The sequence below is a fragment of the Octopus sinensis genome, linkage group LG3, assembly GCF_006345805.1.
Source record: "Octopus sinensis linkage group LG3, ASM634580v1, whole genome shotgun sequence".
Classification (NCBI taxonomy): Eukaryota; Metazoa; Mollusca; class Cephalopoda; order Octopoda; family Octopodidae; genus Octopus; species Octopus sinensis.
The window spans coordinates 139,131,891-139,155,421 of NC_042999.1; the positions used below are offsets into that span (position 1 = coordinate 139,131,891).

Genomic DNA, 23,531 nt, shown 5'->3' on the forward strand with positions numbered 1-23,531 from the left:
CTGTTTGCTCAGGGCTGACCCAGGCTTAACAACAATATATATCATCTATTCACAACGCATGTTTGTGCTTACATGTCTTTTGTGCTTATACTCTTTACTCTTTTACCTGTTTCAGTCATTTGACTGTGGCTATGCTGGAGCACCGCCTTTAGTCGAGCAAATCGATCCCAGGACTTATTCTTTGTAAGCCTGGTACTTATTCTATTGGTCTCTTTTGCCGAACTGCTAAGTTACAGGGATGTAAACACACCAGCATCGGTTGTCAAGCGATGTTGGTGGGGACAACCACAGACACAAAAACATACACACACGCACGCACATACATATATATATATATATATATATATTATATATATATATATATATATATATACATATATATGATGAGCTTCTTTCAGTTTCCGTCTACCAAATCCACTCACAAGGCTTTGGTCGACCTGAGGCTATAGTAGAAGACACTTGCCCAAGGTGCCAAGCAGTGGGACTGAACCCAGAACCATGTGGTTGATAAACAAGCTACTTACCACACAGCCACTCCATTTTGTCTGTCTTTATGTTCTGAGTTTAAATTTCACCAAGGTCGACCTTGCCTTTCATCTTTTCTGGGTTGATAAATTAAGTACCAGTCAAGTGCTGGGGTCAATGTAATTGACTATCCCCCTCCCCACAAATTCCAGGCCTTGTGTCTATAGTAGAAAGGATTATTATTATTAGTAGTAAGGCAGTGAGCAAGCAGAATTGTTAGCACACCGGGCAAAATGCTTAGTGGTGTTTTGTGTGCCTTCACGTTCTGAATTCAAATTTTGCCAAAGTCGACTTTACCTTTCATCCTTTCAGAGTTGATAAATTGAGTATCAGTGAAACACTGGGGTTGATGTAATCAACTAGTCCTCCCCTCACAAATTTGAGGCCTTGCGTCTTCAGCAGAAAAGATTATAATTATTATTATTAGCAGTAGTAGTTATATTGGTGGTGATGGTAATAGTAGAAGCAGTAGTGTATCATTATTTAATACTTGATATATATTGATAGATTTCAGTTCAATTTAATTTTTTATCATTGTTATTCTTTAGCCCCTAACGAAGCTTGGTTAAGTAACCCTATGTTCAAGATGTTCAGGCCATAGTCATCCCATCTTCTATTCAGACATTGATGCATGTTGAACTACATTATTCGATGTGTCTTTCATTTTCCTTGATAGTCAGGTGTGGTTTGAGGGAGATTTTTCTCCTACTTCTAGCCAGGTTGAGTGACTACATACAGGCTCTCACACTTGTGTAATGAGATTGACACTAGTAGAGATTGAATTTGCTTTTTATTTGTCCAGTGTTACTAAAATAAGTACCATTCGTATATTAGTTTGATCTAATCAACTGTTTGCAGCTTCAGAATTTGTGGCCTTCTGCCTACATAACAAATCAATGTATTGTCATTTGAACAATTAAAATTAAATTAAATTCAGTTGAAGAACATAAAACTTTTTAATGACACAGTTGTCATCATGTGTTTCATTTATTTGCTTTTGTTTTTTCTGATTTAACTACATAACATTATTTCGTTTTTGGATTTGGTTTGCAAGATTCTTTATATGAGTTCGTGTGTTGAAGCATATTCTGTTGTGTCTAGGGAGAGTCATTTTATTTTTGTGCCTTACAATATAACACAACAGTACATAACATTATTTTTTTGCTAAAGTACATAGCAAAAGAGTTTGTGGGAAGAAACCACCTGTTTTTTTGAATACATAATATTATACATTTTTCAACAGGAACACCTTGGTGCATTCAATCATTTTCTAAATACTGAAACTTTTTTAAAATGAATTATGTATTATTAATGTGTAATCCTTATAGAGCGTGATGCAATTACTTCATACAAAAATTGTGATGATTAATGATGGTAATGATGGTAGTGGTGGTGGTGGTGATTGCTTGAGTGATATGTAAACAGTCTAAGAGTGAATGTGGATTTTGTGGTTGTTTTGTCATGGTTTGTTTTCCAGTTGCTAATTTGAACAGCTCCTCCTGTAAACCTGTAGTTTTCTGCTAATTAGGTCTTCAGTGCCTGTTCATTCTCAAAACAGATCATTACCTGCACAGCCACAATATCCCACCTGCCAATACAACAGTTTGGTGTTGTCTTCTAGGAAATATACATGAAGTATATAAAAGAATATAAAAAGAGAAATATATGAAAATAAAAAATAAATAAAAAATATAAATAATATATATGTACATACACATTATTGGATGGTCGTTGACTATTCATGAGTTCTTCCACTCTTTGCTGGGGTTAAATCTTATTTTCTATCAGGTACATGGACCCTGAAACAAGCACTTGAGAAGAAACTAGATAGTGCATGCACTAAAATACTTAGGGTTGTACAAAATATAAACTGGTAGATGGTAGGGATGGAGCAAATTCAATATTGCAAAGGACTAACTATTTTACAGTGCTTAGCTAAAATTCTCTGCATTTCATTTCAAATTACTATTGAAACAAAACAGATTTTCTTCCCTCTGGAGTTATAATAGGTAGGAGTCATACACTGAAGTCGAGCCATTCAGTTACAAACATCTTTAATAAATTTTGATAATTCTACCATTGTAAGAAAATGTTATTATTTTATATTGTAGCTGGGATCACAAATCATGTGTGCACCTTTGACAACCCATTACTTTGTAAATACATAATTACTTGTATGAACCCCATTGAATACACGTGGAGAAGGATTATTGGAGGAACACCAACAAATGGAACAGGACCTGACACTGACAATTCAAATAGTAAAGATGGTAAATTGTTTTTGTTTTGGTTAACTTCTTTTTTAATGCAAAATTTATAATCCGATACATTTTATAATGGACTTTCTCTGTACAAAAAAAAAAAAAAAAAAATACAGGCTGAACAACCAAACAAATGGTTACTGTTTTACTCTGTATCACATGGTATATAAAAGTAGCTGTATATAAAAGTAACAGTTTCATCTGTTCACTGGTATAACAGCAGGATTATTGTAAAATTGATGAGTATTTTGTTTGTTTATGGCAAACTCTATGATCAATACTTTGTATGTGTATATAACTTAGAGAGGGAGAGAGACAGCTCTATTTGATCAACTTAGTTCTTTATGATTATGAATTTAACTACTCCTTGTTGTAAATATAACAACCATAACTTAATATTTTATAGTTTATTGGCAGGTAATGATGTTCAAATGGTAATATAACTGTTAAAATGTTACTATCATAATTTTTGAAATTTTTTGATAAAACTTTATAGTTCGGGTAAAAGCATTAGCCATATAAAAAGGTGAGTAGTCTATTACCAAGAGTGTAAATTAATTCATTAATTTCTCATCCAGCTGAGAAGGTTCTTGATCAGGTCAGGTCAGGTATAATCAGATATGCTGCTGCAATGCATTGATGCACATACCATTTGTTGGTATTTGTTTGGGTTGTACCAAGCAGTGTCCCAGTCAGTCCCCATCTCTGCAAGATACTACCTCATCCACTATGACTTGTGTGTGGTCAACTAGCATAAGCCATCACCCCAGATGGATCTTCAGAGAAGAGAACACAGTATGCAGAATCCAGTATACATATACATATATGAAAATTTTGTTAATACATACCTACGTACATACATACATACATACACATACATACATACACATACATACATACACATACATACATACATACATACATACATATGACGCTAATTGATGATGATGATGATATATATATATATATGAACATTCAATAAATAATAATTATTACAAGGTTAAAGCTGATAAACAATCACAGTGTATTGGCTAAAGAAAATAGTCTAATAGTGGGGCATATAAGCTCTCGATGGCAAAAAGTAGGTATTAGTATACATGGAAACATATTAATGTTAACATGCTGCCCCCTCAAAATAAGGGTAGATGAATATTGCAAAGCTGTGACATGAGGAGATATTAATAAATTGGGTATAGCTGATCATGTGTGGAAAAATGGAGACCACCTCCCCCTGTGGGATGAAGTTAAAATAATAGACAGAGAATACCACTGAAAAAGACGAAAACTAAAAGAAGCAGCGCAACAACCTCCTAAGCAGACACAACAACCTCCTAAGCATACTGCGCACAGATATGAGCAGCATATGGGAACTGGTATTAAGGAAGGATAGGAAAATATTAGATTTATAAGCTCTAAAATTGACTCCATAATTGCCCACAGGCATATGGCATAGTGGTTAAGAGTATGGGCTACTAACCCCAAAATTCCCAGTTAGATTCCAGGCAGTGGCCTGAATAATAATAATAATAATAATAATAATAATGATGATGATGACATCGAAAAATACCTTAGGAATGAGAACCCAGGTTCGAAATTTCCTCAAGACACCAGATGTGGCTGGAGGGTATATCAGCTGAAACGTGTTAACAACAAACAAGATGAGGACAAATATTCGTCAAATGTAAATAATGTACATAATAGCTCATCTCTTAAATATAAAACTGTAATATTAATGTTTGTTTTTATGTCATAATAACAACTATTTTACTTTAATTTGAAGGATTACTCAATACATTTGGTAGGGTATAAATTTATTATTTTTTAACAAGAATAGTATTGATAGTGACATTGAAATTTTGGCCAGTTAAGCCATCAGTGGACTGTAATGAATATTTTCTAGAATCTGACCAACAACTTTAAACCTACCTACATACTCTTGCGAACATTAAAACATTTGACTTAAACATTTTCCATGCTAGCAACACTGTGACATGCTTAAGTGATAACCAACACACCTCTCAATATAAACAGGCAAAAAAAACTATAAAGAGTACCAACCTGCTAACTCATGTAACAAATGTTATAACAAATGTGATAAAGAGATCAAATTCAACCAAATTCATCAAGAAAACTCAATAATCATATTTTCCTTTGTTTTGTTTTCCTTTTTTTAATAATTGCTTGAAAATTAAATTATTCTCAGTTTAAGTGTGTATATTTTAATATATTAAAAATTTAGTTACCATTTAAAATTTCATGTTAACAATGTTGTTTGTTCCTTCTTGAGCCATGCCTGGCTCATAAGGTTTCCCGGTTTCATTAGTATATAGTTTCCCTACCTGAATGCCTGAATGGGATGCCAGTCCATCACAGGTGAGCTACTAGATGCAGGAGGAAAGGGTGAAAGGAAGTTGTAATGAAAGCGTGAGCAGAAGTTTGCCATTACCATCTGTCGGAGCCGCATGGAGCTTCGGTTTTGCACTCATAAACACACACATCACTTGGTCTGAGATTCAAACCCACAATTCCTTGACTGGAAGTGCACTGCTCTAACCACTTGGCCATGGGCTTCCACTTCTGTTAATAATAGAAAACATTAAATGTAAAATATTTCTTATATATATGTTGATCTTTAAATTTAACATTCAGAAATATTGTCTAAATTGTTAATAAATTACTTGTGAATCAATTATTCCATATTTTGTTTTTATAGGATTCTATATCTATGCAGAATCTTCTTATGGAAAGCCTAATGATACTGCAGAGTTGAAGTTTCCAGTTTCTAATGTCAAAGAAAAAAGTCTGAAGTTTGCTTATAGTATGCATGGAAGTGGAATTGGACAATTATATGTAAAATTTAAAAATAAATCTGATGAGAAAATAGTATGGAGAATGAAAGGAGACCAAGGATTATATTGGTACGAAGTGTGTTTATTTATTGAATATGACATAAATGATATCGTCTTCATTGCTGAAAGAGGAGACTCCTACCTGGGAGACATTGCAATAGATAGTGTCTCTGTTGAAATGAAAGCATGCCCTGGTAATACTTAAATATTTTGTCTTTACATGTATATGTATATATAGATATGTGTGTGTGTGTGTGTGTGTGTGTGTGTTACTGTCTTGCTTGACATTGTGTAATACTTGTAAATGTATGTCACTATCATGCAAGCATTGTCCTTAGTTTCCAATCTTCTGTGAAAAAAATGTCTTGCCATGAGGGAATATTACTTTACTTGGAAACAGATGAGGGTTGGTAAGAGGAAGGACATATGACCATAAAAATTCTACCTCCATAAATTCCATTTGCCCCATACAAGCATGGATAAATGAACATAAAAATGATGATGATGATAAATATTAAGTTCAGTTATTATCATTTTGTATAGTTTGGTGAGCTGTAAGCTTAATCATGTTGACTTGTTCTAAATACACTACATGTAGTTGAAGTCTTCAAGTGGGGCTTTCCAGATCTAATGACTTAAGAGACCTACATATATAGCTGGCTTTAGATATAACTTACCATTACCAGTTAATTGTCCAAAATTGCTATGTAGATATTAAAAATATAACAGTCTCCCTTTATTTTCTCTAGCTTATGCATATGTAAAACCTCAAAAGGGATTAGAATGGTTAGTCTATGGACTTCATAGGAAAATGTTCAGGATCAGATGAGAGAAATTGTAACAATCAAAACTGAAATTAAAGTCCAGAATTCTAATGGCAGTTGTCTACACTTTTACTACATTTATGGTATATTATATTCTTTGTTATAGGAGTATTGAAAATAGATTTAATTCCCTATATTGCTGGTATTACTTTATTGATTCTGGAAGGACATACAGCTTATCTGCCAATAGTAGAATATGAAATTGGTACCATGGCATGAACAGTCTTTGTTACTCAAAACTATCATGTTGCTTACAATTTCCACCCAGCATCCCCTCTCTGCTATCTTTCACCAAGATTACTTTAATTAAATCCTCTTTACCAGAGAACCAACATTCTGAAATTATTTCTTTTCATGGAAGAAATTCTCTTCATGAAGAAGAAATGTTGCTATCTAATCTCACCAATCTCAGAGGAGGAGCAAAGATCATAAAGACTTCCACGCATATTGACTAAGCCGTAAAAAAATATAGATTCTAAATATCAGAAGTCTTCTTGCTTCTGTTAGCTATGCTACTTTTACTAACATAATTTTGTTATTTGATACTGAAAATTTTAATTTCAGTATGTTGTGATAAATGTTATATATTTTGAAAATAAGAAATCTGGAATCCAAAATATACTTTCCTGGGGATTCTGTGAATGTGTATTCAATGTTAAGCTTGTACAAATAGTTTCCACACTGAATATAGTATTCACATATTTTTTTTAAATATAGAAGAATAAACCCTAGTCTTGCAGGGTCGTGGGTGCTGGTGCCAGGTAAAATTACCTCTGCTGGTGCTATGTAAAAACACCCATGTTTGTGCCACATAAAAGCATCGTACACTCCAAAAAATGGTTGGCATTAAGAAGAGCATCCAGTCATAGAAACCATGCCAAAGCAGACAAATGGATGCTGGGCAGCTCTCCAGCTGGCTGGCTTCTGTCAAACCACCCAGTCCATGCCTGCATTGGGAACAAATGTTAAAAGGTGATGAGGAGAAGGATGAAATATTTTTAAACCTTGCAGTAGCTGTATTTCACTCAGCCTGGATGGAGAAGGAGAACAATACTTTTCTCTAATATAAATTAAACAAATCAAATGTTTTACTATAGCAAGCAAAATTTCATAAGAATTTAGCCCATCTGAATTCTCTGCAAAATAGTTCTTGTGAATGTGTATCTAAATCTTCTCATATAAATTTTTTATAAATTGTTGCAGGACCCTTTGATTGTGATTTTGAAGATGGAATATGCAACTATAAAGTATCCAATACTAGTCATTTATGGAAAATTAAGAACCAAAATCCAGATTCCGGTGGTAATTTAGCTCACTTTTCATTAATTCAGCAGAGATGTGTATATAAACATGCAACCATACACATACATGATACACACATACAGATACATACTTACAGATACATGCATATATACAAACGTAGATATACACACACTTATATATATGTATATATGCAAATTATGTATATGTATATATATATATATATATATATATATATATATATATATAATATTAATAATAATATTAGGGAGCATAACTCCAAACTTACAGGGAAAAATTCAATTTAGTATTAAATCAAATTTCACAGTATAAATACATAAAATATAAAATATGAATTAGAGATAAAACCACTATGATGCAACTCAAACAGTGATAGACATAAACCAATGCATAAATAACAAATAATAAATGGTATATATAATTAATATAATATATAATATATATATATATATTTTTCAAAAAGTATAAAATGAATGATAAATATAAGTAAAAACACTACGTACATTTCATGGCTATAATTAAATTCGAATTACAATTAAGTTTAAATTCAATTGAAATAAATTCGAATTAAAATTATAGTCAATCTTCAGGTTAATGATAATGGTTAAATAAATAAGCAAATAGAGTTTAAAAATATTTATTTAAGAAATAAATAGAATAATAATTTTTCTTATAGAAAAAACTCCATTTTCTAAATTAGAAACTTAGAACATTAGGATTATTTCCTACAACACATTTATTATGATAAATATTTATAACATATATATATATATAATATATATATATATATATATAATATATATATATATAATATTAATAATAATATTAGGGAGCATAACTCCAAACTTACAGGGAAAAATTCAATTTAGTATTAAATCAAATTTCACAGTATAAATACATAAAATATAAAATATGAATTAGAGATAAAACCACTATGATGCAACTCAAACAGTGATAGACATAAACCAATGCATAAATAACAAATAATAAATGGTATATATAATTAATATAATATATAATATATATATATATATTTTTCAAAAAGTATAAAATGAATGATAAATATAAGTAAAAACACTACGTACATTTCATGGCTATAATTAAATTCGAATTACAATTAAGTTTAAATTCAATTGAAATAAATTCGAATTAAAATTATAGTCAATCTTCAGGTTAATGATAATGGTTAAATAAATAAGCAAATAGAGTTTAAAAATATTTATTTAAGAAATAAATAGAATAATAATTTTTCTTATAGAAAAAACTCCATTTTCTAAATTAGAAACTTAGAACATTAGGATTATTTCCTACAACACATTTATTATGATAAATATTTATAACATATATATATATATATATATATTATATTAATTATATATATTATTTATTATTTGTTATATATGTACTGGTTTATGTCTATCACTGTTTGAGTTGCATCATGGTGGTTTTATCTCTAATTCATATTATATATATATATATATATATATATATATATATATATATATATATATATATATATATACATACATACACACAGACATACATAAATGTATGCATATCCAAACTCATTTACATTCATCTACCTTGTCTATCTATCTGTCTGTCTGTCTCCCTCCCCTTCCTCCTTCTTTCTCCCCCCCTTCCTTGAAAACAGAAAACAGTTTTTTTTGTTCTTTTGCTTATGCTTTATAACTATTAATATCAGTTTTCCTTGGTTATGACTTCGGTATTTTGCAGTTGTTGTTGTTTTTGAGTTATGTGATTTACTAAATGAAAGAACACAATGACTCTCATGAGATTTGAACTGATGATTTTACTGTGTTTAGCAGTACAGAATCTTAGCTACTTAGCCATTCTACTTCATTTTATGTATGTAAATTCTTCCAGTAAATTCTTTATGATGTTTTTTAACCCTTTTGACACCAACCTGGCTGAAACTGCCTTTGGCTCAGTAGTACAAATGTCTTGTTTTCAAAAGTTCTGAATTAAAAAATCTTCCACCAAAACTTAGTCGCAATTTATATTTCTAACACTAGCTAAGTTATTTTACTAAATTATTTGTTATATTTAAAATTAATTGAAAGAAATACAGAGCATCTCAACAGAAATATGGTAACAAAAGGGTTAAGGAAATTTGTCTTTCACCTTCATAAAGTTTACTTTTTACCATCTACAATATAATCTGCCTTTCTGTTATTAGGATGGCTTCCACTGTTCATTATTAGTGAAGAGGTAAAATGCTAGATCACTGGACTAAATGTCTTAAGCTGTTTTTTTTTTAACAATATGTAACTGGGAAAGAGTAGTATACCCGTAAGATTCTTATGATTTTTTTCCTGTTACTGTTAGATTGATCACTTTTCTGACAGTGTCATCTTGCTCCACTCATTAATGTATTTTCACTTTTATACTTTTATTTTGCAGATACAAGCAGTTACTTATTTATTTATTCATATTCAAACACTGAAAATATATTTGAGATGAAGTCTCCTCAAGCTTTTGTGAAAGGAAATTCAAGTGTCAGCTTTAAATACAAAATGACCGAATATACAAAAGAAATTGCAGTGTTTACTTATGATGCTAAGTCAAGAAATAACATTTGGTCTTCAAATTACAATAATATTACAGAATTCACAACAGCTTGTATAAATTTCCAATTTTCACAGGAAATAGGGCTGGGCTTTCAGATGACTGCAAATACAAATGCATCCATGAAGGAATATGCTTATTTGGATTATATTTCCATAAGTAATACAACATGTGAATGTAAGATTCATTTTTCCATTCTAAATGCAATTCATATATTACAGATCTTTTGTATCCATTTAATATGTTTGAAATTGTAGAAAATTTTTAGCTGCAAATAATTATTTTACAGAAATGGATTCCCTAGTAATACAAACCAAGTAGTCTTTATATGAAATTGTTGGCAAACTGTTAAAAAATATAGTAACAAAGTGCAGTGGGGATGGAATTTATATTTTTATCATAATCTTAAAATTTGTCATTTGAAACCGTTTCATAATAAACTGTTTATTTGCTAAATTTTATCAGTTTAATGATTATAATAAACATAAATTTTGCATAAGTAATGCGTCTTTACAATTATCTATATATATTCTTTAAAGCATCAGTACACAGCAGGTTTATTTGTGCAAAATTAGCCATGGAAGCAATTGTTATCGTTGCTGAATCACTGATTTCTATAAAACCTATCTGAGAAACAATAAATAACTCAAAATCTGAAATTGCAAGATGAAACTTTATACTAACACTCGAGAGTGAGTCCATTAAACACAGCTAGTGTAAAATAATTTTTTGCATTTATTTGATCTTTTACTGATCTTATGAATTTCAGCAAAATTCTTCAGCTGTGCTTTTGAAGATACAAATATGTGTGGTTTTAAAAGTTTCCCAGAAAGAGCTTCTTGGACTTTAAGTAATGGTTTGTCTGGTGAAAGACCAAAACTTGATCATTCAGAAAGAACTTATGAAGGTAAAATATATTTTGATAATTAAACTACTTGCTGTTTTAAAGTCTATTTTTCTACAATAGCATATGTTGGAAATGACTGCAACAGGTATTACTCCTAACGTATATCAATCTTTCATTTTTATATGATTTGATCTGTAATGTTCAATTGTCTCAGTTCTGATTTAACTACTTCTCAATCTATGCTTGACTTCTAAATGCATTTCCACTATCTTCATCTAGTATTCACTCTCATTACTACAAGCATGTTCTAAATCCAGTTAATAATTAACTTATACAATGGACAGTACTCAAGTAATTACTATTTCATCACTGAAGAATAAGTACTGGTTCTTTTATATCTCATTACTGTATAATATCATACATCTTACACTTATCTTTCATGCAGGAAAAAGAACATTTTCTTACTAATGAATGTATTAATTTTAAAAGCATTTTTCACTCACTTTAAATGCTTGGTCACAGATGATGAGGATATTTATAAAAAATATTTTATTTTCTAGGTCTATATGTGATGTCGAGTTCTAGAGGGTTAAGCCGTCTAGAATTACCAACAATAACCATGGAAAATACTTTCTGTTTGAACTTTTATTATACATTCTTTGGTAATGGCAATGTGTCAGTCTATAACAACGATACTTTCCTAATGGGTCTTTCTAAATTTGATGTCGATAACTGGAGGAATGTCAAAATTACTCTACCAAAAGGGAGACACAATATTTCTTATATATACTGGAAAAACAACACATATGGAACTGTGGCATTTGATAGTGTTTCAACAACCCCAGGAAAGTGTTCACATACAGGTAAGACCAAGCAAATTTTTATTTTTCTAGATATATTTATTGTGAGCAATAAGCAAATATCATTAAAGAGGATATGACAAGTACATGTATACACAAATATACAAACTGGCTGCAATAGTTCATACATTTCATTTGCAATTTCTTCTTTATATTAAAAAAAAAAAAACTTGTATTTCAATCATATGAAACCTAACAACACTTAAAGGAAGGTATGCATAGAATACAAACAAATCAAAAGATCTGGTCTCATTCAGCAGTATCATTAAAAGATATCTTTCTTATCTACATTTAGTTGACGATCTTCAAATTTAATTGAAGTTCTTGAGACAATTATACTCATCACCTGTGTTTCTCTTTAAACAAGAATTTAAACTAGTAGGCCTGTGATGAAAATTAGGTATTTTATTCTTAAAATTGTACATTGTATCAGGCTGAACTTTTACTTCAGAGCATTTTTTCTAAAGAGTACTTATACAATAATTGTTAAGTATTGACAGCAAGCACTATGTACTATTATTAATTTCATTATTTCTTTTCCATTTAAAAGACTGTGGAGAAAACTGGAAACCTTGTAATAATAACTACACATGCTACCCTTATACAGCAAAATGTGATGGGATAAACAATTGCCCTGATGGAGAAGATGAATTTAATTGTACAAGTAAGTGTTATGAACATTTAGTTTTGTTCAAATAGATCTTTTCAGAAAAAGTGATAAATTCCAAAAATTATTTTTGGTTGTTAGGATTAGCATTTAAAAAAAAGAAAAAAAGGTTTAAACATTCATTTCAAGAAATATTATTTTCATTATGATGATGATGATATTTCTCATCGTCTTAATTGTTACCATCTCAGTCATCACTAGTATCACAATAATCATAATCATCAAAACTACCACCACTATCACCAGCATCACTACAATTTTCACTGTCACTGCCATCACAAGCATCACCAAGCCAGAAAGAGCAGCATACCCAGACTGCAGCACTACTTCTTATGCAATTTAACTGTTGTATGTTGAAGTGTATAATATGGATACATTGATAGGTACAGACATGGTATACCTGTATAATGAAGATGAGTTAATGAGAGAAATGTGGAAATGATATATGATTTGAGATGAAACTAGTAAGTGACGATTTATTCTCCATTATAAAATACAATGATTGCCATACATGAAATAGAATAACATAACAGGTTACAACAAAGATGTGTGAGAGACTTCATGGTTAGGCTGGACTATTGATCTTGTAGACATAGTTGAATTACTGTTTGGTAGTGTGTAGAGGCAGCTGTTGGTCTGTTGGTTGTTTGATGTTCATACAGCAATGATGTAGGCAGGGGTCTGGTGTAGATGAAAATGGAAGCTGGCTGGTGTCAGATACATCGTTGCCAGAGATGAGTAGCATGTGGACAGTGGCATGTGCCAAAAACAAAGCTTAGTCAAGAACTGTCATTCTTATAGAGATCAGTAGGCTCTTAGAGCTGGTGATTAATTTCCTGTGTAAGAAAAAATGAACTGTTGCACCAACACAATTGGATGGCTGGAAACCAACCAATACGAACTGCAAATTTGGCTAATCACCATGTCATGTCACCTGCTGGAATGAAAAGGCTTGAGGAGCCAAGATCCAGGTATTCAAGCCTAGATGAGTCAAAATTAAGAACCGCATACATAATGACAGTATAAATTGCCTCTGCTACACATGGAACAGGTAGAACTGCGAGTCACACTTCATCATTCAACTGTTTACTTGAATGCAATAGGTGTGCTCAATAAAAACTAACCTGCATTTAATCAACAAAAGCAAACAACAGCACCACCACCACTACCACTGCTGCCACCATCACCACATCATCATTATCCTTTTCATTTTCTATCAAAAGGGTTATAATATTTTAAATAGAAATTAGTGAACTAATTTGTTTTGGAATTGTGAAAAGCCTTTCTTTTCTTTATTATTGTCATGAGAAAAATCATTAATCTGACACTTTATGCTTGTATATTTGAGTACAAAACCAATTTTTGTAGGATAGATGAAACAGGTAGTTGAACTCACTTCAAAATATTACAGTTACTTATTCTAATAATTATAGTGAAATGAAAAGTAAAGCAAATTCTCATTGTATATCAATGTTGACTATAAAAATATAAAATCAAAATATGCAATTATTTTTCCTTGCTGCTCTTATTATCACTACTACTTCCATTGCACTTAGGCAAGGAACCAATATTGCAACTGATATTAATGCTTTAAGAAGTAAGAGCTAGTAGAACACTTAACTGCTCATATTTAATTTCATCTCCCAACATTTTGACTTAAAATCATACCAGAATCAACTTCGCTTTTTATGCATTCAGGGTTAATACAAATAACACTAGCAACAATTTGAAATTGAATCTAGTCATAAAATATCAGTAATTGAACAAGCATTTTAGTATAAATCTAGTAAATGTATTTAGGTTAAAAATAGTTAACAATGTAAAATAAATACTTAATAGATTTTACTGTCATCTCTCATTAAACTGAACTTAAAGCAATGCCACAGGGATCAGTTGTGCCATTCATATCTCCAGGAGCAAATAACATGCACCAGATGAATCTATCACCTTACCTTCAAACATTAGTTTCATCCCTAACCCAGAGTAACCAATATTCCACTCCAAATTCTTTTTTATTATTACAGGTGGAAAACGAAAATTTAGATTAGTTGGTGGCCAAAGTTTGCTGTCGGGAACAGTGGAAATGCATAATGGTTCACAATACTCACCAATATGTGCATACAGATTCTTACTGGAAGGAGTGGAACAGATTTGCTCTGAATTTGAAGTCAAGTAAATATTTTATTGTGTATTTATTACATTCTATTTATAGTGTTAAAAATGCTAGCTATTTTAAGCAAACCTACAATTTTGACCATATCATTACTAATTATATATATCATCAACACTATCATTGTTTAATGTCTGCCTTCTGTTCTGACATGGGTTGGACAACTTGACAGGAGTTGGCTATGCAGGAGTCTGCACCAGACTTCTATGTCTGTTTTTGGCATGGTTTTTACAGCTGGATGTCCTTTCTAACACCAACCACCCAGCAGGGTATATAAAATAAAAGTCAGGCATTAAAATAAATATTGTGGGCAATTCTTTTGATTAAAACCTTTCAATGCAGTGCTCCAGCATAGCTAAAGTCCATTGACTGAAACAAGTAGAAGATAAAAAATAAAAGATACATTAAAAAACAGTTGATATTTCATTTAGAATCTACAGATAAAACCCTTTTTTTGTCATAAAGTATTAACTTTTGTCTGATTTTCACCGAGGACTCAACTCCCCTTCCATGACTTATTGTCTGTATTCTCATTTATGCTCTTCTTCTTGTACCTTTTGAATTTGCTCTACCACTTCTTTCCTTTTGTCTCCTTCAAGCACGAATCTCTTCTATAACAAGACATTTGAGTTTGTCTATCATACTTTAGCCTTTAAACACCTGTGTAAAGCCACCCACTTCCAAATATACCCCTTTCAAATATTCCCTCTTAGTAGTAGGATCTTCTTTCCTTTCCCTTTTCCCTATTCTTTCCCTATCATGCAAATTACACGACAACCTCATTATTGCTGGTATCACATTAAAAGCACCAGTACACTCTGTAAAGTGGCTGGCACTAAGAAGAGTATCCAGCCATAGAAACCATATACATACATACATACATACATAATATATGCAATGCATATATATATATATATATATATATATATATATATATATATATAACATTATATAAAAAGGCTTAGTAAAATAAATTACTTTGCCACATACTGAACTCATTAGAAATAGTAGCTAAAAAAACTTTTTTAAAACTATTTCTAATAGTTTAAAAAAAGTTTTTTTAGCTACTATTTCTAATGAGTTCAGTATGTGGCAAAGTAATTTATTTTACTAAGCCCTTTTACATAATGTAATAATTTGAATTCGCCTTAAATGGTCCCTTTACATACTGAATACTTGGTGAAATTGATTAATAATTAATTAATTTTACCCTCAATTGTTGAAATATATATATATATATATATATATATATATATATATATACATATATATATATATATATATACAATATGTATGTATGTATTCAATATATCAATGCAAATAGCTTGGCAATTGCATGTAATTAAGATACAGATACAAATGGTGGTGAACCATCATTTGAAAATGAAGATTCAGATTTTTGATCAGCTGAGTTCTGAAGTAATGTATAAGTGGTTGAGCATACCACAGACAGCATTTAATGTAATCATGGACACAATCACCATGATTCTGTCCTAATGAGTGTAACAAGGAAGTAATTTTTGAATTGCTGGAATAACTCATCTACATGGTTTCACTAGTTTCCATCTATCCAATTTCATTCATAAGTTATCTGCGCCTACAAATACAAATAGTTTCCTTTTAGATAAAGCCTATGCAATATGGGACAGGTACAAAAGCATAAAGATAAAGTGCTGGTCCCTTGACTCCATCTTCATAAATTCAAACTTTATGAAAGAAATTGCCCTTCTGTCCTGCTCTAAACTCTTCTTTCAGTTTGCTTAACAAAATATAAAATGAAATAGGTTCCATTTGTATTTAATTGTTGAAGGATATCCATCATCATAAAGAAATGCTCCAATTAAGAAACCATTCAATATATTCAATTATAATTCTGAGTTATAGGTAGGGCATCCATCAATAAAAACCAATTTATCTAACAAACTATCCCACCTATGCATGCCTCAGTAATGCTACTCTTACTTCTAGCTGATTAATTAGCTGTAAATAGGATATACTGTAGTAAAAACAATTCATCAGACAATCAGATAATTTCACATAAGCAAGAGTGGAAAATGTTTGTAATACTGTAAAAATAAATGGAACATAACATGACAAATAAAATAAATAAAATATGAAATGAATTATGCAAAGTAAATGTCTTTCATTTCTTATTACAGTGGGACTGTAACTTTGCAAAAAAAGTTTATATATTTGACTGAAGAATACTTTAATTGTGTTTATCGTGAGTTTAACTGTTATAAGAGAGAATGTTCAAGCCGCTGTTATTGTTCTTCACTTTATGTGACTTGTTCTAATACAAGTAAGTTATTATCAATTATATTTCCTTTTTTTTTTATATGTTGTGATGTATGAGTGTCGAGGAGAAAGTGAACACCTGGTAACTTGAGACCATAATGCAATTTCATTTCCCATTTTAGGTTGCTTTCCTCTCTCTAAGTTAACAAAAAAACAAAGCATCCATTTTACAACAAAATTGCAAGGATCAAATAAAATAAATATATGAGATTGAAACAGTTGAACACTGTCTACCATTTCTTAGCAACTATTATAATGTGTCCCTGGGCATGGAGACATTGAAATTCCGATGTCTGGCAGCTGATTTGGCAGATACCCATAAAATTATTAACCATCTTACAAACAATAACTCTGAGCACCTTTTCAAACTCCACATGTCTAACACCCGTGGACATGTTTACAAAGTCAGAAAACAGCACAGCTCCCATGACTTTCAGAAACATTTTTTCATGCTAAGAGTTGCTGAAGCATGGAACAGACTGCCGGCATCAGTTGTTAGTTGTCTGAGCACTGCATCCTTCAAAAGTTCTATGCTTCCAGAGATTCGCCAACACTACACCTGATTTTCTCTCCTCCATACACACACAAGCATGTATCAGACTCATACACTGTTCACTTTCCAGACATTTGTACATTACTGCATATACTATATGCGCACTTTTTGACAAGTTGTGGTGCACATGAGCACTGTATACAATAAGTTCATTATTATTATTATTATTATTATTATTATTATTATTATTATTATTATTTTTTTTTTTTTTTTTTTTTTAACTTAGTCATCTGAGATTATGAAATTTTAATAACTTATTGGAATCATTTCTGGAAAATGATTGGAAGTGAGAACTTGCAATAAAACTAAGAAAATGGAAAGTAAATTGGTAGAAAATACTGTGATAAATACATTAGTCTTAAGTTTAAAATTTACCATGTTGTCTGAATTACATTCTTTAGAAGTTGATAAAATAGCAGTGCTGCACTGAGGATTCAAATCGGTTGACTCTACCATCTGCTCTGCATCAGGCCAGATAAACCTGATATATTTCTTCTTGACTAGTTCCTAGATTTATTTCCTCACTAACTACACTTACTGACCTGTTTATTTAATTCTTATAGCCTATTGCAACACTATGTCATCTGTTACCTAGCTCAATATCTATCTTAACATCATGGTGAGAGAGCATGTGATGATATCTACATAAAAATTACAATTGATTGGTTGCCAGTCATATGATCCATTGTCAACATCAAGTTCTATATGTTTATAGAATATTTTATTATAACTCAATTACATATTCGTTTTTTTCTTTACATCTTCAAGCTTGTGAAGAAGGTGAGGTTAAATGCCCTCCAGGTCGCAATGAAACCAATTCTGCAGATGTATGCATTCGCCAAGAAAGTTTATGTGATGGGGAGATTGATTGCGAAGATGGTACCGATGAAGGGATTTGTGGTAAGCAAATAAATATCTTGTTTTAATTAGATATCAGATGATTTTATCATATTTAGCAAATGTGTCATTTAGACTACTTATGGTAACTTTGCTTATTAAACAATAGAAGATTTCATTTAATAATATAGTATAATTGACAATATATTGCACAAATTCAGTCATGTAATAGCTGAAAAACTTTTAATCACAGGTTTGAGGGATAGAGATTGTCTGGGACTAAATATCAACAATGATGGCAACAGCAACAACAACAAAATGGACATCATATATGATTATAAAAGTTTCATTAGTGCAATAAGGGTGATGAATTTTTTATTTTAATTTTCTACTGTCAGATCAATGTACAGATGAACAGTGGCAATGCAGAGATAAGAAGTGTATCAAGAAAGATCTTCATTGCAATGGTATTAAAGACTGTAAGGATGGTTCAGATGAATTTCATTGCTGTAAGTAGGAAAATGGTTATACATTTTGATTATAAATATCAATCATTATGGAAAGAATCCTTTGTGTGTTTGTCACTGGTCCTCTATTATCCTTGGTCCTGGGCCAGTCATGCTAGTCTGTTAAATTTGGGAGGAAGCCTCACACCTAAGGAAAAAACCAAATGAAGCACAGTGTCTGATGCAGTGAATCTTTCTTGTCATTTTGTACTTGGAGCATAGATGAGATAAATTACTCAACAAAGATGGATTACCACGTGAGGTGGAGGTTGTTTTTGATAGATCGATTTGGTATAGTGCATGTCTGTGCCTTACCCAACAGGATCTTGACAAGAGCTAATCTCTTAGCTAACACCTTGGCTGAAATCTTTGACCCTGCATTTAGCAAAGTTATGGACATGATATTGTTGAAATCACCCCTTTTGTTTAGGTTCTTACTCAGTAGCACCATCAAACTCTTTTTGCAGGACTAGGAATTGTCCCAGACAGCTGTCAAGTGGCTCCAGATCAAGACTGGCACACAAAAATAAAGCAGGTAGAACAGATCATTCAGCCCTGGTGATTTCTCCATTGTGCAGTCAGTCAGTGCTTCCTGTATTTCTTCAGCAGTTATTCCACAGGACTCTGCATCCTCACTTAAAAGCCACTGCAAGGTATCAATGTAGGTGGTAAAGCTCACACTTGGCTCAGGTCTAGCCAGTTCCAGACAGCTGAGTGAAGTGCCACTGAAAAGCCACACATATCTGCTTGGTATCGAGCAGCATGCACTCCTCCCTTTCTGTCACAGAATGAACTGTGGATTTGTTTCTGCATTTCATCTCTGCCACCTGGAACAATCAAATGGCTTTCATTCGCTCATGCCTTAGAGCATGTGCTCCTGCTTTGATAATGTAGTTTTCATTGCATTGAAGAATCAGTCTTGGGCCAATCTTACTGCCAGCACATTCTTTTTTAAGTGCCTCTTCTAGGTTACTAAGTAGCTCAATCTCTACTCTAGAAGACACCATTACTGATTTCTTACTAAGCCTAATCAATTCTAATCAAAAAGCCCTTTTTATGGTCGACTATCAATTGTTGTTGAGGATTGCCTCTGTCAACTTCCTCTTAGCTAGGTCTCAAATCCAGTTTCTGTAAACCTGAACACCAGGAGAAATGCATTCAGTTTCCAGCAATCAAATAATGCTCTATGCAGCCCATATAGACTGACCATGCAGATCATAAACTTGTGGTATGTGTAACTGACAACTTTGAGTTGTAGAGAACTTATATTATCAGTATCTTGGGTAAGAGAATTCTCAGGGTTGCAGATCTGGGTCAAGCATAGGCTGAGCTTTCACAGCCCTCTGTGCAATGCAGTTGGTGGATGTTCTACCATAAGGTTCTATAGATGATTAATGGAGGGTAAGAGCAAAAACGTCATTGGAGAAACTTTGAGTATTGCGGAAAATCATCTAGCTGAACACTTCCAGAGTTCATAGATAATTTCCATAAATCTCTTGCATGGCAGTACTACTGGAGATGGGGGTTTGGGTGGGACTGCTGCTTTGAGATAAACTCTATATGCATGGTAGTATTATCAGCCAGGTCTGCCTGAGATATGTGCAGTGACGAAACTGCCCTGTCTCCACTTGTACATTGTGTGAGCATTACTGTTCTGTGAAGTTTGTTGAACAATGGCTATCATATGTGGGACAAATCCAGTTATTGACTGACTTCATCATGAATATCATCTTGCTGCCTTTGTTTGGCTGAGACGGGCAAAAAATTTGTCTCTGTCTTGTGGCAATGGGAGAAGAGGTTGGTGCACATGACTGAAAACACTAAATCAGAATACTTACCTCTTACCAACCACATAGTTCTGGGTTCAGTCCCACTGCATGGCACCTTGGGCAAGTGTCTTCTACTATAGACTCAGGCCAACCAAAGCATTGTGAGTGGATTTGGTAGATGGAAACTGAAAGAAGCCTGTCATATGTGTGTGTGTGTGTGTGGAAAGATAGTTGAAAGTGGAGAGGGAAGTACTGCTCAACAGGTAAATTTTAAAACAGTGGGTGAATATAGCATGAATGGCCTGAGTGAATCGACCAACTTAAAACATGCATCTTAAAAGTACAAAAGAGAGAACACTTACCATGATTCTCCTGGTGAATAGAGTGATTTGGGACCCGTGGGATTCCTTGGTTACCTCTAGGTGGCATTTAACTTCCTGTTGGATAATTTTATTGGGCTTTTCTTTTTAATTTTAATTAATCATAATAATTTTTATTGTTTACATATATTTATGTAAATCCCCACTCTGCCTTTGTATTGGTATAAATACAGTCAATAAATTATTATTACATAGGCACAGGTGTAGCTGTGTGGTAAGTAGCTTACTTACCAACCACATGGTTCCGGGTTCAGTCCTACAGCATGGCACCTTGGGCAAGTGTCTTCTACTATAGCCTTAGGCCAACTAAAGCCTTGTGAGTGGATTTGGTAGATGGAAACTGAAAGAGGCCCATTGTATATATTGTGTATGTGTGTGATGTGTGTGTGGGTGGGTGGGTGTTTATGTTTGTGTGTGTGTGTTTGTCTCCCCAACATTGCTTGTTATAGTCTATTTTGGAGAGATTTGCACGAGTTGAATATGGTAATTTTGTTTATGTTTTTTCATTTTTTTCCAGTTAGATACATTGGCAAAACGATTAAATTTTTTTACAATGACTCATATAAATATATCTGTGAAAACAACTTGAAAAATGAAAGAATTGCAAAACAGTTGTGTTCCTATGTTGGAAGAAGGTAAGAAAACTGAGTAACACCCTGTTTATTGTTTCTTCCTGTTAATTATAAAAGTACCAGTATCTTATTCTATAAGGTAATAATATGATATATAATCATATTGGTTTCAAATTTTGGCACACAAGGCCAGCAATTTCAGGAGGGGTAAGTCAATTACATCAACCCCAGCACTCAAATGGTACTTATTTTATCAACCTTGAAAGGATGAAAGGCAAAGTTGACCTAAGCAGAATTTAAACTCTGTGCCGGTGGCATGTAAAAGGCACCATTCAAGTGTGATCGTTACCAGCATCGCCTTACTGGCACCTGTGCCGGTGGCATGTGTAAAAAGATTCGAGCAAGGTCGTTTCCAGTACTGCCTGACTGGATCCCATGCCGGTGGCACGTAAAAGCACCCACAAGACTCTTGGAGTGGTTGGCGTTAGGAAGGGCATCCAGCTGTAGAAACTCTGCCTGATCAAGATTGAAGCCTGGTGCAGCCATCTGGTTTGCCAGCCCTCAGTCAAATCGTCCAACCCATGCTAGCATAGAAAGCAGACGTTAAACGATGATGATGATGATGATGAATGTAAAGTGGACGAAATGCTGGTAAGCATTTTGCCTGGCATGCTAATGATTCCACCAGCTTGCTACCTTAAGATATATAAAAACATTAAGAGAATACGATAGAGACTAATGCAACTGAATGTTAAGCCCTTTTGTATCATTCTCTATTTTGATCCTTTTGCATTCTTAGATTTCCAAAATCTGTGATAATGCAACCAATCTTAAAATGGAATAAGTGTTTTCAGCCAGTAAGACTTTTTTAGAAACTCAAGAAGTAACAAAGAGACATTATGTTCATTGTGACTGTCACCAAATTGTGTTACCTGTTTTTCTCCATGTAATGTACTAAAAGTGTAGGTGTGGCTGTGTGGTAAGTAGCATGCTTACGAACCACATGGTTCCAGGTTCAGTCCCACTGCATGGCACCTTGGGCAAGTGTCTTCTACTATAGCCTCGGTCTGACCAAAGCCTTGTGGATTTGAAAGAAGCCCATCGTATATATATGTGTGTGTGTGTATATATATATATATATGTGTGTATGTGTGTGTATATGTTTGTGCGTCTGTGTTTGTCCCCCCACCATCGCCTGACAATTGATGCTGATGTGTTTACGTCCTCGTAACTTAGCGTTTTGGCAAAAGAGACCAATAGAATAAGTATTAGGCTTACAAAGAATAAGTCCTGGGGTCGATTTGCTTGACTAAAGGTGGTGCTCCAGCATGGCTACAGTCAAATGACTGAAACAAGTAAAAGAGTAAAAGAGATATTGCAGTCAATTTAATCAAAGTCTTTGAATTGCAAGTATTGCAGGTTTGCTTGAGCTGTTCTTTTTTCTATCAATGACACATTCACCAATCAATGTGATTTATCTATTTGTTTCAGTGTCAAAGTAGAAGTGGAATCTGATGCATTTTAAGGCATAAACTGTGAAGGCTGTTGATAGTTTAGTTGCATCTATTACGTCTACAAACAACTGTGCTTTAATGCTTCTGTAAATGTCACAACAAATGTTGTCTATTTTGCATTGTGAGAATCTGTCAGAAGTCACCATCAAACACAACTTTATTATCAAATGACCCATCATGTTGCATTATACCTAAAAATAAAGGATTTGCTCTTTAAAATAAATAGTTG

The 23,531-nt window shown here is 32.7% G+C and overlaps 1 protein-coding gene across 3 annotated transcripts in view; it reads left to right on the top strand.

Moving 5' to 3' along the window:
- The window catches only part of LOC115209820 (MAM and LDL-receptor class A domain-containing protein 1-like), a 66,932-nt gene that overhangs the window by 24,827 nt on the left and 18,574 nt on the right, over nucleotides 1-23,531 (top strand). For 2 of the 3 annotated variants that reach the window (XM_036501382.1, XM_029778377.2), the window contains 12 exons: nucleotides 2,637-2,795; nucleotides 5,500-5,829; nucleotides 7,663-7,761; nucleotides 10,165-10,506; nucleotides 11,099-11,236; nucleotides 11,737-12,039; nucleotides 12,587-12,700; nucleotides 14,728-14,875; nucleotides 17,033-17,175; nucleotides 18,493-18,624; nucleotides 18,960-19,070; nucleotides 21,734-21,851. In XM_036501382.1, coding sequence (XP_036357275.1) covers nucleotides 2,637-2,795; nucleotides 5,500-5,829; nucleotides 7,663-7,761; nucleotides 10,165-10,506; nucleotides 11,099-11,236; nucleotides 11,737-12,039; nucleotides 12,587-12,700; nucleotides 14,728-14,875; nucleotides 17,033-17,175; nucleotides 18,493-18,624; nucleotides 18,960-19,070; nucleotides 21,734-21,851 — 2,137 coding nt within the window. The remainder of the gene's footprint in view (nucleotides 1-2,636; nucleotides 2,796-5,499; nucleotides 5,830-7,662; nucleotides 7,762-10,164; nucleotides 10,507-11,098; nucleotides 11,237-11,736; nucleotides 12,040-12,586; nucleotides 12,701-14,727; nucleotides 14,876-17,032; nucleotides 17,176-18,492; nucleotides 18,625-18,959; nucleotides 19,071-21,733; nucleotides 21,852-23,531) is intronic. The other variant, XM_036501383.1, reaches the window with a different exon arrangement.